Source organism: Sturnira hondurensis, unplaced genomic scaffold, assembly GCF_014824575.4.
Source record: "Sturnira hondurensis isolate 20B ecotype Veracruz unplaced genomic scaffold, ASM1482457v3 Scaffold0019006, whole genome shotgun sequence".
In the NCBI taxonomy this organism is placed as follows: domain Eukaryota; kingdom Metazoa; phylum Chordata; class Mammalia; order Chiroptera; family Phyllostomidae; genus Sturnira; species Sturnira hondurensis.
This window is the reverse complement of record NW_028091637.1, coordinates 10,597,869-10,614,048: the sequence shown is the minus strand read 5'-3', so window position 1 is coordinate 10,614,048 and position 16,180 is coordinate 10,597,869. Positions and strand designations below refer to the sequence as shown.

The 16,180-nt window shown below is 35.1% G+C and overlaps 1 protein-coding gene across 43 annotated transcripts in view; it reads left to right on the top strand.

The window, feature by feature from the left end:
• The window catches only part of CLASP2 (cytoplasmic linker associated protein 2), a 170,544-nt gene that overhangs the window by 109,607 nt on the left and 44,757 nt on the right, over nt 1-16,180 (top strand). For 12 of the 43 annotated variants that reach the window (XM_037070807.1, XM_037070811.1, XM_037070819.1 and 9 more), the window contains 5 exons: nt 4,575-4,745; nt 5,195-5,302; nt 9,930-10,036; nt 13,253-13,497; nt 15,167-15,230. In XM_037070807.1, coding sequence (XP_036926702.1) covers nt 4,575-4,745; nt 5,195-5,302; nt 9,930-10,036; nt 13,253-13,497; nt 15,167-15,230 — 695 coding nt within the window. Of the gene's footprint in view, nt 1-1,444; nt 1,472-2,111; nt 2,139-4,574; nt 4,746-5,194; nt 5,303-8,940; nt 9,004-9,929; nt 10,037-11,902; nt 11,927-13,252; nt 13,498-15,166; nt 15,231-16,180 lie in introns of all 43 variants that reach the window. The other 31 variants (XM_037070789.1, XM_037070788.1, XM_037070829.1 and 28 more) reach the window with 9 other exon arrangements.

Below are 16,180 nucleotides of genomic sequence, written 5' to 3'. Positions count from 1 at the left end.
CCCAGCATATTCTCTCTCCAAAGCCAAAAAATCCAGGCGGAGTAACAGTGGGAATACTCAACAAGAGTCCTAAAAATAAGCTCAGTAAAATTATAGATTTTACAAATAGAAAAAATGGCAAATGCCCTCTGGGTAAGGGCTTTATTCCCAACCAAATTTGGAATAGAATTTGGAATCCACATTTTTCCCTGGTTTTATATATTTTTTAGAATAATTATTTTTAGCCCTGGCTGGTGTGGCTCGGTGGATGGGGTGTTGGCTTGTGAACCAAAGGGTCGCCAGTTCAGTTCCCAGTCAGGGCACATGCCTGGGTTGTGGGCCCCAGTAGGGGATGCACAACAGGCAAACACACATTGATGTTTCTCTCCCTCTCGTCCTCCCTTCTCTAAAAATAAATAAATGAAATCTTTAAAAAAAAGAACAATTGTTTTTAAGTAACTTAATCTTTAGCAGTAAAGCATAGTAGTTTAGAGCCTCGCTACTCTAGTTGTCTACCCAGACCAGCATCAGCATTACCCTGGGACTAGTTAGGAATTCACAGCCTCAGACCACCACAGATCTACTGAAGTGAGTCTCAAACAAGGTCACCGAGTGATTTGTCTTACAAAAAAAACTGTGAGAATCATTGATTTAAACCACAGACTCTAGAGCCATACTGTCCAGATTTGAATCATGGCTCTTCCAGATTTTTTTAAGTTGAATTTATGTATACTCATCTAAAATAATCTATAAGGTTAATCTCATAGGATTGTTGTAAGGATCAAATGATGTAGTATATTTCATACACTTAAGGCAGTGCGTGGGCCCAGAATAAGCACTATATATTTAAAAAAGCACTATATATTTAAAGTGATAAAATTGTTTTTTTTATATTCATAACCTAATGTCAACTAAATTTTATATTTGTGTTATGTATTTCTATACTGTGTTCTGTGGCCTTCAAAAAACAAAATAAATAATGGTGAAGTTAGAAAACTTAAAGCATAAAGACATGTCAAAGATTCTTGTGTTTTGTTTTTGAATTTATTACTTAAAGGACCTCTCTTTTAGGTATATTATAACTCCTGGTCACTTCAGTAGCGTATAGCATAATTTTTTTTTACATGTGATTTTTTTTACTTCAAAACTCAATCCACAGTACTTCAAAACCTTTTCTGAAGATAGGCTTTTAGACCTAAGTAGGATTTTAATAATAGAAGACATCTTCACTGTAGTGAGGTTTTAAATCATATTGGAGAGGCTTTTGTTTGCTTGCTTATTTATTTGAATGATTTATATGTTCCATTCTAAGTTTTTTGAAAAAAGATATTATGGCCCCATAGAATTTGATGCAAGTTTCTTTATAATATATTTACAGAATTATTGTGATATTCATCTTCACTTTGTTGTCAAGTTATTCATTAGGGTTTGCATGGTCGTTCCATATTTTTATGTCACCATTCAGGGAAAGAAAACTCTTGGATCAAAGCAGGTGTATTCTTGATGGTTAACCAAAATAAATAAAAATAGACTAAGTGAAGAGACTTCCAGATTTATATTTATGTAAGGATTGTGTCTTTTTGCTGTCGGTGTTGGTAGTGACTGGTTGTGTACAAATGATTGTACAGCCTGTCAGCAACTTTGTCTTCCCACCCCGCCCCACCCTCTGCCATTTGTTTTTTCCTGTATGTCTTAAGAAAGATAAAATGTGTAGCTTTTTCATGTAATTTTTCTTCAGCTATAAGGTGTTGTTATTCTTCCTTACCTGTAGTTTAAAATTAAATGTTTAAATAATGAAAACTTAAACATTTAATTATTTAGATTTTAGGCCATCGGAAGAAAAGCTGAAGAATTTACATTTATTTGTGTAACTTCATTTCATCTGCTTTGTACATGAGTGTCTGGTTTTCGTTTACCAGTTGTAAAAACTACTAAATGTATTGCTTTTGTTACAGACATCTATGATTTTGAGATTTTTTTTAAGTTCCTTTTTTCTTTTTGCTTTAGGGTTTTTTATTTTCTAAGAACTGACTAAAGCTTTCTTATTTCCATCTGCCATCCATTTTAAATCTGCTCCTCCCCTCTACGTGGATTATAACCCTTACCCTAATTCTGCCTTTACACTTGTTCAGGATCCCAATCTGCTAATACCATTGGTGGTAAGAATCTGTAGACTCTATGTGTGCATCTGTTGTTTGATCACCTCCTTTCATTATCAAGAATGGGTTCTATTCAGCAGAAATTTGTAACATACAATAGTCCATCATATTGTCACCATATTGCCAATTATGAGTTTTCCTTGGCCTGTTTTTTTATTACCAAAACACTGGATCTTTAAAATTTTCCAAGTTGATCTCATAGGTGTAACATTCAGAAGCAAAGGAGTTCTAGTAATACCTTAAAAATATCTCATAAAAATATACAATGGTACTTTGAAAATTTTAAGCAGCACAAGAGAAATTAGGCATCTATTTTTAAGTTTTATAAATTACAGTGTTTTCTAGTAGCATGCTGTTTTGCAGGTACATTATGCTCTTTTTCATCAACTCTATGGTTTTCTTAGAAATAATTAGCCTTGGTAGTTCTTGCTGGAGAAAGAGCCTTGATATTTTCTTCTAAGTATAAATAATTTCAAATGAGTCAAGGCAGTTATTATACCGTTGGTAGTGAGCTTACAGTATTTTGATAAATTCAGTGAATCTAGACTAGGTAGAGTAGTTACTCTCCTGTACTGCATGTTTTCTGTCTGCTGAATAGACCCAAACTTCAAGGAATTCTCTAGTATCCTACCAATACGTCCACCCCCTAAACTTATATTAGTTTTAACTGAATACCATATTGTACATTCACTTCATTAGTCACACTTTTTATATTGTTGCAAGTGTTCCCATTAAATATTCCATCAGCTTATCTTGCATTGTGAGTTTGTGGCATGTTGGGTGTTTGGATGTTTTGGTGTGTATGTTTAGTTTAGACAATGCATGGAGAAAGGTGCCTTGTGAGTATCCTTAAGGTTATAACATAAAGAAACCTGATTTAAAGATTCTTCACCCAAAATGTCTTGAAACAGTTCATAGGAGCCATCAATGTAAAATAGACTTGAATGATTTCCCTATAATAGTTTAGAATTTCTTCTACTCAAAGAGTAAGTTGTTAATTTCATTAGAAACACTGCTTGGTTTTACAGTATTGCTATAACCAGTGGAAGTTAAGTTTCATTTTGTGTGCTGGTAAAGTTCAGGAATTAAGCATGAATTTAAATTCTATTTAGTTAAGACAATGCTAAGAACACTATAGCAAGAATCACAGATCAGCAGCCCATAGAACACATCCCAGCCTGCCTACTTTCATGCAGTTTTTGGTTTATACAGCTTGACAAAAATCAGGAGACTGTAAAGCTTTCATTTTTAAAAAAATTCCCAAACCTGGCCAGTGTTACCACAAAACAGAGCTGGCCAAAACTTAAAAGTCACCACTCCCTGCTGTATACTCACTACTGTGCCCTCATTGACATCCCCTGCTTGTCTCAGTTGGCATTTGATCTTTAGTCTTCGCTCTGGAAGTGCAGTGTGATTGGGTAAGGTTGCACAAGGTGAGTGGTTTATATTGGTTAGAAGAAGTAATGCCAACAAAGGGGAAAACTTGCTTTCGTGAAGATTCAACTGCAGGTTTAACTTCTCTGTAGTACAACCTTACCATTCGGGATCTAGACTTAGATTATTACATCTTGCAGTTATCCAGTCCGTTTTCCCATTCAGTGCAGACACAAACTGTTTTGTCAGGAAGCTCCTCCCCTTAAACGTTAACCCACACAATTTTAGTTTTAAGCCAAGTTTCTTGGTTTTTTTTAACCCCAGCCCTAATCTCTGAGATTTTGTCCAGCTCCTTCTCTATCTCCCCTTCTGCGTATGCTCTTCTTTTCAATACTGAATATCACTAGTTTCGAAAGGGTCTGACTTCTTTGACATTTGCCTGTTAGTCCTCTTCCGTCCTCATTACGTCTACATTTCAGACTCTGGCCATGCAAAATCCCTTTGCTATTTGAAGGCAAATACCAAAAAGCAAGTATCTTTTTCAGCTGGCCAATTTTTTGAACATTTAAAACTTAATTTTGTAAAAATTTTTAAAAATAACTTAGACCCACCCAGAGGCATTCTCAGTAGGCAAACTTAAAGCAAATTTTCATATTTTAACAGAAGTAATAATAGTAATAGACATTAATTTTTTTCCTTTTAAACATATGGCTTTAGTTCTATTAAATATATTGTCAGAAGGTTATTTTTTTGGAAATCTTTTATCCTGTCTGTATTCTGAAAATCATAATAGTATTGTCCTTATTAAACATAGCATCTTGTACCCTGCCCAGAACTGAAAATATATTTCACGTGATTTACCTTTCAGTTTTAATATTTGTAGTATTTCCTTCATCCCCCAGGTTGTGATTATATATAAATTATTTCATCCCATTTCCTTTGAACTTAGAACTTGCTATACTTGCACAGTTTTCTCAGAAATATTTCTTGAATTTTTATCCTTTCAACAATTTCTCTAGGAATTCCCATCTTAACGTGTGTGTGTGTGTGTTTGGTATTCAGCTGGTAGCCGGTCTGGATCCCCAGGAAGAGTTCTGACCACAACAGCCCTCTCTACTGTGAGCTCTGGCGTTCAGAGGGTCCTGGTCAACTCAGCCTCGGCCCAGAAGAGGAGCAAGATCCCCCGGAGCCAGGGCTGTAGCAGAGAGGCTAGTCCGTCTCGGCTCTCAGTGGGTGAGACGTGCTGCCTACGACTTGGGCCCTTTATTTCTTCTGTGTTTCAGGCTTTGGTAGCATTGACTTTGGTTAATAAGCACTTACAAGTTAGAGAAAGACAGCTTAACATGTACAGAAATTGGAATAAAGGTTATAAGTTGAATTGGACAGTTTATCTTAAAAGTATAGTTCATTTGTATTTTAAATCTTTTATTTGCAGCCTTTTTATTTTAGTAAACTATTCTTTTGCCCTTCTAATCTGACACAAACTAATAAACTGTTTTCAAGAAACTTAACCGTAATCCTGGTAATTCTTTATATCTGGGAAGAGTAATTTCTTCCCAACCTTATAAAAACTTAAGTTATTGATCAGTTTTTAAGAAAGAAAAATAAAACCAAAATCTCAGAAATGCAAGTTTTGTCTTCGGTTTTTTCCCTTTTTTCATGCTGCTGATGCTCTGTGCCAGCCCGCAGCAGTCGTATTCCTCGACCGAGTGTGAGTCAGGGGTGCAGCCGCGAAGCCAGTCGGGAGAGCAGCCGTGACACGAGTCCTGTTCGCTCTTTTCAGCCCCTTGGTAAGTATTTGGGCAGGTGTGAGGTACACCGAGTTCCCCTTGTGTTATCACCACCTGATAACCCCAAAGTACCCCTGGTTTAGCTTCCTTCATTGACTGTCTCTGCCTCTATTTCTTTTCTGCCGTTTTGAGGAAAGAATCAGAAGGAAATTTTGTGTTTGGGACATTCATTTACCTTAAATGAGCAAGTTAGACGTTGTAGAAGCCAACTGTCTTTATAGTCAAGTGAGTATCACACAGATTTAAACTCAGAATATTGAAGTCAGGATTTTTCTTAACAAATAAACCTATAAAAATTTAAAGATAATATTTAGATATTTACTCTCAAGTGACAGATGAACTGTTTGATAAATATTTTTCTCCTTTTCAGCAGAAATATTACATTTTATCTTAGACATTTAGCTTAGAAAACTATAAAGAATGCTACAGAATAATATGTGAACTACCTATAAACAATGGGAAGACTTAACATTTTTATGGTATTTTACAGTTTGTCATTTCCCGTGTATTTTATATGTAGCTCATGTCATGTCACTGCTGTAGAACCTGTCTGTCCTCAATTACAGAGATTGTATTATAATCTTGATTATGATGCTATATTTTTTTCAATTATAAAATTATGAAATTATTTTTTAAGTTCTTAGTACAAGGGTATCAAACTCATTTTCACTGGGGGCCACTTCAGCCTCGAGGTTGCCTTCGAAGGGCCAAATGTAATTTTAGGGGTGTGTAAATGTAACCACTCCTTAACTGGGGGCAAGGAGCTCGGAGCTGCTGCCGGGCAGAAACCAGGTGCCAGGCCCAGTGAGATAAGGTGGAGGGCCGGATCTGGCCCGCGGGCCTTGTGTCTGCCACCTGTGCTTTAGTATTTCAGAATAATTGAAGAAGCAGAATTTTTTACATTGAAAATCTTTAGAATTTCTGCACTGTCTTTTAATATCTAACTAGTACTTTGTGTGCATGTACATGTAGAAGTTTTAGGTTTTTTAATTTTATAAAGTTTAGGTAACTGTAATACTTCAGTTGCCCTTCAGACTTTGTGACACTTAAGTAGAATATAGTTCTACTCACAGCCTTTTGGGTTGTTATTTTCTTGAGTAGACATGTTAGTATAGAATTTCTAGAGATTGATTTCTTGTTCCCTGGATCATTTGGCTCAAATCTATCACTGGACTGTCCTGTGCTGACCCAGAAAATCTCATTGACCTTGGGGACACGCAGAGGGTAGCCTCGCCCTTGTGGAGCCACGTGTCCGAGGTGCTAAAGAATTTGCCTCTCTGTGCCCGGGGCATTTTTAATTCATACATAACAGTCTGTGCAGTGTCTTTGGTCATGCACATGTGCGCACACATACATTAAGAAGTGAACTAAATTACACATTTGCATAAAATAAGTGTGCCACCTTCAAGAATTGAAGTACAGAGGGTGTGTGGTTGCTTAAGAGCATATATTCTTGGGCACATGGCCTGGCTGTGTACCCAGCTCTGTAACTTTCTTATGCCTGGAAAAGGAGGATAATAAAAGCATGTACTTCTTAGGATTGTTTTGAAGATGCTATAAATGAGGGAATATGTGAAAAAATCCCTCAGAGCAGCGCTCGGCCCACATCACTGCCACCACTGCTGCTGCTGCCACCCCTCCACTTCTTCCCCCGAAGCCCTAACTGCTCACCTAGAAGTAGTTTTCTAATACTTTGCTGGATAGGATCTCCGATTTTTTAATGGTTTTAACACCTGTGTTGTGTAATGATAACACTGCAGAATTACTAGAAAACGTGAGACACTAAGAGGAAACCAAAGTGTGTGTTTGTACCTTTTAAATCTATACAGTAGTCAGAGATTAGAGGAAATTTATAACAAACAGTTAATTTAAAAATAAACATTTTAATGGATCTTTCTAAGAGCCATTAATGTTCTAGATTCATCGTAAAGCTTCCATTTAATAGTTTAAATCACTTAAATTTCGGTATTAAAGGAAGCAGTTTTCCTAATTCTAATGAAACATCTTGTTTGAGTTAAGGATGATTAAGTCTTTAATTATATACAGTAACTTTAGAAGAATTAATTTTATGGCCCTTTTATTTACACATGGATACTGCCTAGTAAAGGTAGCAGATTGGCCCTGTGTGTTACATAGGGATTAAGAGCAACCATCCCCGAGGTCAGCGTGCCCTCCCTACTGCCAGCTGCCTGTATTCTGCTGTCCCGACTTGGTTCACTTGGTGGATTCTTAGATTGCTTCTGGCTTGAATATTGCCATTTAGCAGAGGAATTCCATAGCTTGCCCTTTATTCAGTGGTAACACAAGGCCAATGGGAGGGCCCTAAACATCAGAAATAAATCAGACCTGAGCAGAGCTGAACTTCTCTGGAACTTGCACCCATGGTTTCTACTTATTTCCAGAACAGAGATTGGAGGAAAAGGCTTACATTGTGGCAGGCACACGAATGGTGCCTCTTAACCTGTGACCTTCAGTCACAGATAACTACTGATTCATTAAAGTTTTACAGAGATTTTTCAGCCACTAGGTATTGCCGTATTGATTCAACTCTTTCTCACAATTTTAGAAAGTATTTTTATTGGGTAAAATTAAAACTATTGTATTAGCATGTTTTTCTAACAATATCAATCATCTTCCAGGGTCTGATAAAAGCCTTGTGTGCAGTATTGTTTCTGTTTAATCCTTTTTCTCAATCTTTTGGTCATTTTTCTTGTTCATTAAAGTCCTGGTACAAAAGAGTGATTCATGTAATAAAAGTATTTTAACAGCTCTAATGAACATATCTGAAGAAGAATAACTTTTAGAATAAGAGTAATGTATTTTGTTAGCTATTAAAATGAATTTTTCCTGGCTTATTTGTTTCTGTTAAGTAAGAAAAAGATTGACTTTATGGTGATCTTAAAGATTTTAAATTCTAAAATTTTAAATATGGTAAGTTTAGATTTAGAGAAACATGTCATAAATGTACTTCTCACATTTCCACACTTTTCAATTAAATCAGTAATATCTCTTTAATGTTCAAATGTGCTTTGATAATTTAAATAATCTTGTACTGAATCTAGAATTTATATTCTATGTACTGTGTGGAAAATGTTAACATAAATGAGGTATGTTATTTTTGAACAGTGTGAAGATTGTAAGATACTTAAAAGCAAAGGCCTTGAAAGAGTAAGATGCTGAGGTATATCACTTACCAGTAGTGTGGCTTTATCAGTTAACTAACCTCTCTCTACACTTTAGTTTACCTGTTTGTAAAATGGACTGGTAATAACTGTTTCACTGGGTTTACAATTGAAGGAGATAAGATTATTATTGATTACTGGTTACCATGGTGGTTTTTTTTTAACTGCAGTATTCATTTTTTTGTTTCACACTTGTATTTTTGACATTTCCTTCCATTTGAATACTTAATTTGTTGTCTCCTGTGGGCTTGTCTGTCCCCTTAGGTGTAAGATCTGTTGTGTGTCAAGGGTGATGTTGCAGTGCTAGGGTTCAGTTGCCCTCGTTGGCAGTTTCCGGACCCTTAGCTGTTAGGAGTGACACCGGTGCTAACTGCCTCTCCTTGCCCGACTGTAGTGCTGCCACTGTTCCTTGTTTCTGTGGTAATAGATGAGGTTTGTATGGTCCTGTTATTCCAGCCTCCAGACACCATTCCAGATCTACTGGTGCCCTCTACGCCCCCGATGTGTACGGGGCCTCAGGTGAAGGATGAGTACATTTTCACTGTCATCTGTACATTCGTCTCAGATTTTTGTCCTTTTCAGTTTCCATTGAATAATATTCATGTTTTAAAATTGATTTGCTTTTTGTTTTACTTTAATTTGTTAGAGAGTAAATCATCTGTGGTAATTTTATTTTCCCCCAAGCCACCTTTTCCCTTTCACCAACCTTATTTGAACATTTTTCCACTAGCAGATCGACATTTTTCTTTGTATAACCTAAGTTATGTCATTTTAAAATATAGAATTGTTTTACGTTCTCAGTTATGTACCTCATCTTTGTACATTAAAAAAAAAACCAAAATGGTGGATGAAGTGTTTTAACTGTACATGATGGTATAGGAAGTAGTTGAGGGGGAGGACCCACCTGCTTGTCTTCACATACCTTAGCGTGTTGGGTACTTAGTAGGTGCTTAACAAATATCAAATGATATGTCTTAGTTCTAGAATGAAATGAACCTATCTTGAAGGAGAAGAGATAATAGAGGGTTTTTCTCTTATAAATTTTTGGCTTCAGTGAACTTTCTAGTCATTATGGGTTGGAGGATGACATTTATTCTCATCTCACCAGCGTGAATGAGACTTGTCTGACTGATAGAGCTGGGTTAATTACAGCACTACGGACTTGCAAGCTCTTAGTCAGACTGTCATGCTTTCTGCTATCTTCCGGTTGTGAATGTATTGTAGCTACTATTCTTTAAATTAAGTGTCCACATATTGTCAGTCATTTTAATTGCTCTTACCCTTTCATTTGACCAAAAAGTATATGTACCCAGAAAATACATACTGCTTTTAAAATGCTTTCCCCATTGGTTTTTTTTTTCTCCCCTTAAGGATCTTATGGTTTCTAACCTGAGACTGTTGGCATTTATGACTTTCTCAAAGCTATTCTTCTTCTGATGAATTAGGTCCAGGGTATGGGATCAGCCAATCAAGTCGACTGTCGTCTTCTGTCAGTGCCATGCGAGTGCTGAACACGGGTTCTGATGTGGAGGAGGCAGTAGCAGATGCCTTGGTACTCTTCTTTATTTCTGTATTTTCGTGGGTGTGCTAATTATGAGACTAGTGTACGAATGAGCCAGTCCATCGGAGTCGGGAGGGAGGGAGAAGGTTCTTGTGGATTGGATCTAGGAAAATCAAATGTGGGAAATGTCAAAAGCAGTGTAATTAATTCTTGATCATTATTAATTGGTCAGAAATTTAAGTGATGGCCAACACTTAATTGATGGGATATCAAAAATATGTGTATTGATATCTTTAACCTGATAATGTGTTTTATGTACTATATAGTACAGTGAGAGTCTGGGCAGACAGATTAGCATGTAAATATATAAGCCTATAATTTCAAGACTAGCTTAACCTTGAGAATTTAGGGATTGCTTTAGTTTGGAGGAGGATTTTGTTTAGTCTTTTACTTATTTGTATTTCAGAGCTGAAAGAAAGTACACGTTCAAGAAACATTATAATTAAGATACTTTCCTGGCTCCTTTTTTTAAAAGATTTTTATTTATTTATTTTTAGAGAGAGGGGAAGGGAGGGAGAAATGGAGAGAAACATTAGTGTGTGGTTGCTTTTCTCACACCCCCTAATGGGGACCTGTCCCACAACCCAGGCATGTGCCCTGACTGGGAATCGAACCAGTGACCATTTGGTTCACAGGCCGGTACTCAATTCACTGAGCCACACCAGCTAGGCCTTTCCTGGTTCTTTATGCCCAACACATTTAACAGTGACCTTTAAAAACGTAATCTACAGATCCATGAAAGTTTTTCAGAAGAATATGGTACATATATCACTGCTGTTTTTCCCATTTACATTTATGAAGGATGTGTCATTTGAAGCAATGAATGTAGTGGGCTTTTTGCCAGTTTCCCAAGTCAATTCAGTATGACATTTTATCTTTCAAATTATATTAATCCTGTGTTCAAGAAGCATTTTCTCAATTTCTTACCCAGAACTTACAAAGGCCTCATCTTTGTTTTGAAATTTAAAAAATTGTGCCTTTTAACACTATGGCTCAATTTTAACCAGTGTTGATATAGTTTTGCCACAAAAATTTGAAAAATAAGTTTAAAAAAGTATTCATTGCTCTAACTGTAATATAGTATATTTAATGGTATGCATAATTCTGCTCCAACAGTTTGTATGTGCTTAATTTTCCCTTTACCTCAGCCTTTTGATTATTTTTTAGTGAATTAATATAACTAGGAAAGTAGTTTTCTTGGGCATGGAATATATTTATTGACCACGTCTTGTTCTGAGGATACTAAATCAGTCAGATGTTTTAAATTTACTATCCCTCATTGTTGTATTTTTCAATTCATATTTTCTAGTTTCTTTTTAAATGGATGATTTACCAGTTAAAATCTGCTCATGTAAATTTTATGAATTGAATGGGATATTCTTTAAATATTACTTAAAGTACTAAGATGTTGAGCTGCTGTGTTTGATTTATATGGGAAATACTTAACCACCAGGGTTAAAAGCTGAATCCCAATAAACTGATTCTATTTCCATTATTTGTATAGCTTAGCTATTCTAGTTATAACTGTCATTTTTTTAGGAAAAGATGTTTCATGACTAAATTAGACCTTGAGAAAAATTGTAGAATTAAAATTAACTTTGGAAACAGCAAAAGGATCCAAATAGGAATTGGGAAACTGTATAAGGGAATATTTTTGTAGCTTAGATACATTTCTGTGGACTAAATGATATTGGCAGGATTTAAGATATAGCCTGCTAGTAAGCTGTTCTTATGTATCTGTATATTAAAAATCTTAATGTTTCTGATTATGGGCATGGTTTATGCCTACTTCATTGTGCTGTATAGCAAAATGTTCTTCATTTTCAATTTTTCTCTTTAAAAATTTACTGCTCTCAGCTCTTAGGAGACATACGGACTAAGGTATAGACTTTGCTATTTTGTGAAATCTTATAATACCGTAACTGTTTTTCTTTGCTTTATTAGTCTTCAGTAAAAACTTCAAGTGGAAATAATAAAGTTCTTAGACATACATTCTGTGTTTTAAATATATATAACTATTAATAGGTAGCTGTTGGGATTCTCATCCTTTAAGCTTGAGTACTTCATACGAATGAGATGATGTCATTTGCACTGATATCTTTGACAGACTGACCCTGGAGGTCAACACAGAAACACAGAAAATGTCACATTACTGCTATTCTAAATTAAGTTGGCATCTCTAAATCAATATGAGACATGTAATGATGGAAATGTCATTATACAACTTTGGATTTTGTTCAAATTATACTTCTTTTAGATTTTAGAATTTGGAAAATTTCTAGCCACCTGCAACTGTTTTTAAATTATTGTGCTTAACCTGTTTTATAGAAATATCTTCACCTCTCACCAGCCTATATGCAAATATTAGATTACATAAACATTTATTTTTAATTATCCCAAGGAAATCTCAAATAAGCTGTTTACTCTCTTTGACCTCACTTTTAATGTGGAAGGTATAATTAGAAATTATATATATTAAATAATGAACTTCAGATGTGAAGAAATTAAAAGAATCTAAATATGCTATTTCATATTTATTCAAATAGATGGTATAGTCATATTGAGAAAACTTGGAGGACCCTCAAGGAGCTTGCCTCCTAAAAATAATAGTAAGCAAAACAGGTTCTGGTCATTTTTTGTATTTCAGTTCTCGGTGAGATATGAGGGCTGGGTGTAAGGGAAGCAGGAGTGGCAAGAGAAGTGATAGTGGAGGTAAAAGGAGAATAGAAGAAAGAGAATGGAGACAGGAAAAATAGCGTGGTACATAGAGGAAAACGTGGGTTTTTCCTTCATCCATTATCCATTTCCTGATCCACTCTCATCATTTAGAAAGGTAGTTTTTTCTCTTACCAACTCAGAATTCCAATACAGTTTCTGCTCATTTATAATCTGGTAGTTCTTCTTGGTTTTTCATAAGAAGGAGAAAGAAAAGGAAAAAACTGTATTTTTATCACTTTCCAATTAATATCTGAACTTCCATAGAGTCTTATTCTGTTTCTACCACTTCCCATAGTTAAAGAGTATTTCATTTTCTACTAATGTCTAACACATGTTCTTTGAAGAAAAACTAAAGTTGACATTTTATTATTACAATGATTAGCATGCTTTACACTGATTTTTAACACCAGTCCTTTTTGTTCAGTGGAAATGGTGAAATACCAGTATTATTTTAGTTACTACTAATAAGCGTCTTTATGTACATAACAGAAAAAGCCTGCTCGAAGAAGATACGAATCATACGGAATGCATTCAGATGATGATGCGAACAGCGATGCGTCTAGTGCGTGTTCAGAGCGCTCCTATAGCTCTCGAAATGGTAGTATTCCTACATATATGCGGCAGACTGAAGATGTGGCGGAAGTCCTCAACAGGTGTGCTAGTTCCAATTGGTCAGAAAGGAAGGAAGGCCTTTTGGGTCTGCAGAACCTACTAAAAAATCAGAGAACACTGAGGTGAGTTATATTGTCATAAAATAATTTTCCTGGTTAGCACTTTATGACTTGACTTTGTCTCTGTAACACTTTATAGGTACTGGTATAGAAACACAGCTGTCCTGAATTTAGAAGGTGGCGTCAGGATTTTCCTAATCTTCAGTCGTGTAGGACCATCTGTACTATTGTTACTGAAACTTTTTCAAGTTCACTTGCTCTGTTTAAGGAAACATTTTAAAAGGCAATATTTTATTCACAAATAGATGTTAAGTTAAAAGTGTTAGTAATTTTTAAAATTAAGATGCACATAATATTAAAGCTGACTGGTTTATTAAAATTTATTCGTGTTTTTCAGTGAGAGGTAAGAATGTTTATGTTCACTTGAAAATGAAGGTATATTCTGAGTGTTCGTGTAATATATGAGCCCTAGAGTAATATAAAATGGAACTGGAATTAATTTCCCTAAGGAGAGAAGTTTATATGGGTTTTTAGTTTGTTTTGTTAGGTTTATTTAGTTTCTTTTCCTAATAGGTTTTGCTTTCTTTTCCTCCCCAAAGTCTTTATTTTTAATCTGCATAATGTTTTAAACCTCTATAATCTACTCCTTTAAGAACTTGGTTTCAGATTATTTATAATTTTGAGTGTGGTGGAAAATAGAAGTTTACTTCCTGACTTTATACCTAAAATCAGGATTGGGGTTTTTGTTTTCTGTTTTTTTACTTATTTTTAGACAGAGGGGAAGGGGGAGAGAAAGAAAAGGAGAGAAACATCAATGTGTGGTTGCCTCTTGAGTGCCCCCTAATGGGGACCTGGCCCTCAACCCAGGCATGTGCTATGGGAGTCGAAGTGGCCACCCTTTTCGCAGGCCAACACTTAGTACACTGAGTCACACTGGCCGGGGCTAAAATCAAGGTTTGAGTTACTAGCTGTGTGTTTATTTTAGGAAGTATTAGCACTATGTAATTTAAAATAAAAGCTTATGTATTACCAAATATATTTTAATGTTTGCATTATCATACTTCATCATTCACTGCAGTAAATCATTATAATATTGTCCCCAGTCCCATCAAGATTTGGTTAATATTAGCCCTGGCTGGTGTAGCTCAGTGGATTGAGCGCGGGCCTGCGAACCACACGATCACAGTTCGGTTCCCAGTCAGGGCACATGCCTGGGTTGCGGGCCAGTTCCCAGGAGGGAACTCACGAGAGGCAACCATACATTGATATTTCTCTCCTCTCCTTCCCTTCCCCTCTAAAGATAAATAAATAAAAATTTTAAAAAAAGATTTGGTTAATATTAGGTTCAGTATATCATTTGAAGTGGCAAGGAAGTAGACATAGTTTAGAAAGATTTCAGCACTCAGGTGACAAAATTTAAGAAAACATTGGCCTTTAAAAAGATAAGATTCATGCACTGGGAATGGCATTTGTACAGTTTTCCCCATCATGCTACATTAATGAAATACAATTCTATTTCTTCTCTTGTAACTTTCAACCTTTAAAATAGTGTGGGCTGCAAGAGAATTATTGTTGTATTTGATAAATTTGTACTCAGCCCTAACTGGTAAATCCCACAAACTTCTTGATTTTGAGGGCTTAATTTTTAAGAAGCCCAATTGTATGTAAGGTTACTTTTAAGTGACTTCTTCATACAGCTTGATATTAATTAGCCACTTTATTATTTTGACAGTCGAGTTGAACTGAAAAGATTATGTGAAATTTTCACAAGAATGTTTGCCGATCCTCATGGCAAGGTACGTTTTAGTATTTATAATTATTTCTTCCTACAGGTGTCATTTGTATATTACCCCCCAAAAGAAATAATATAATAGCAAAAGTACTGTAAACTATTTTTATTTTATTATTGCCCTAGAAAAGTAATAATCTTTTTAAACATAATTGAAGTTAAATGTTTTATTTCATACTTAATTTAGAAGTTGCTCTCTGGTATTCATTTAAGCTTCTTGGAAGGGTGATGAGACTATAAACTGAAGGATGTGGTAGCAGCCAGGACTCTTATACATTTAGTAAGGGTGAGTGTATGAATTTGTATTATGAAAAATTACTAATTTTAAAGGAAATAATTGGGGTAAGTTTGTACCTTCTTATCCAGTTTTTTTCAGTGATTATTACAACACTAAGGAAATTACATACTATCTGAAAAGGTCAGTTTTATGGAAAAGAATTGTGATTGCATACATAAAAGCACAAAGTACGGCTTTAGCCACAGTTTGGTACTAATATGAAAGAAGCATTTTATATATTGAAATGGTCCATAAAAATTTCAGAATGTTGTTCACTTTTTAATGTCAATTAAAATATATTTGAGTACTTCCGAATAATCTGCATGTGTATTGTGAAAGTTTGGTTAACTTTGATGGGTAGCACTGTTGTAAAATGTGTTCATTTATTTTGTTTTTTAGCAGTATATTTGAAAATGGCAAGACTTTATTATGTATTTTTCTTTAGGACAGACACCAAGTATCTACATGAGAATTTCTAACCTAAGAGGGGGAGGTGTGGAAGGGAAATTACAAGAAAAATATTAATGAATTTCACTTTAGTGTTTTTTATTGTCTTCATTTTTTATTGTCACACATATCATTTTGTTATTCTTTTCAATATTTTGATTATTTATGACATTATTTTAAAATACTACAATTCCACTTTATACATAATCTAAAACCCAGCTAAAGATTATAAA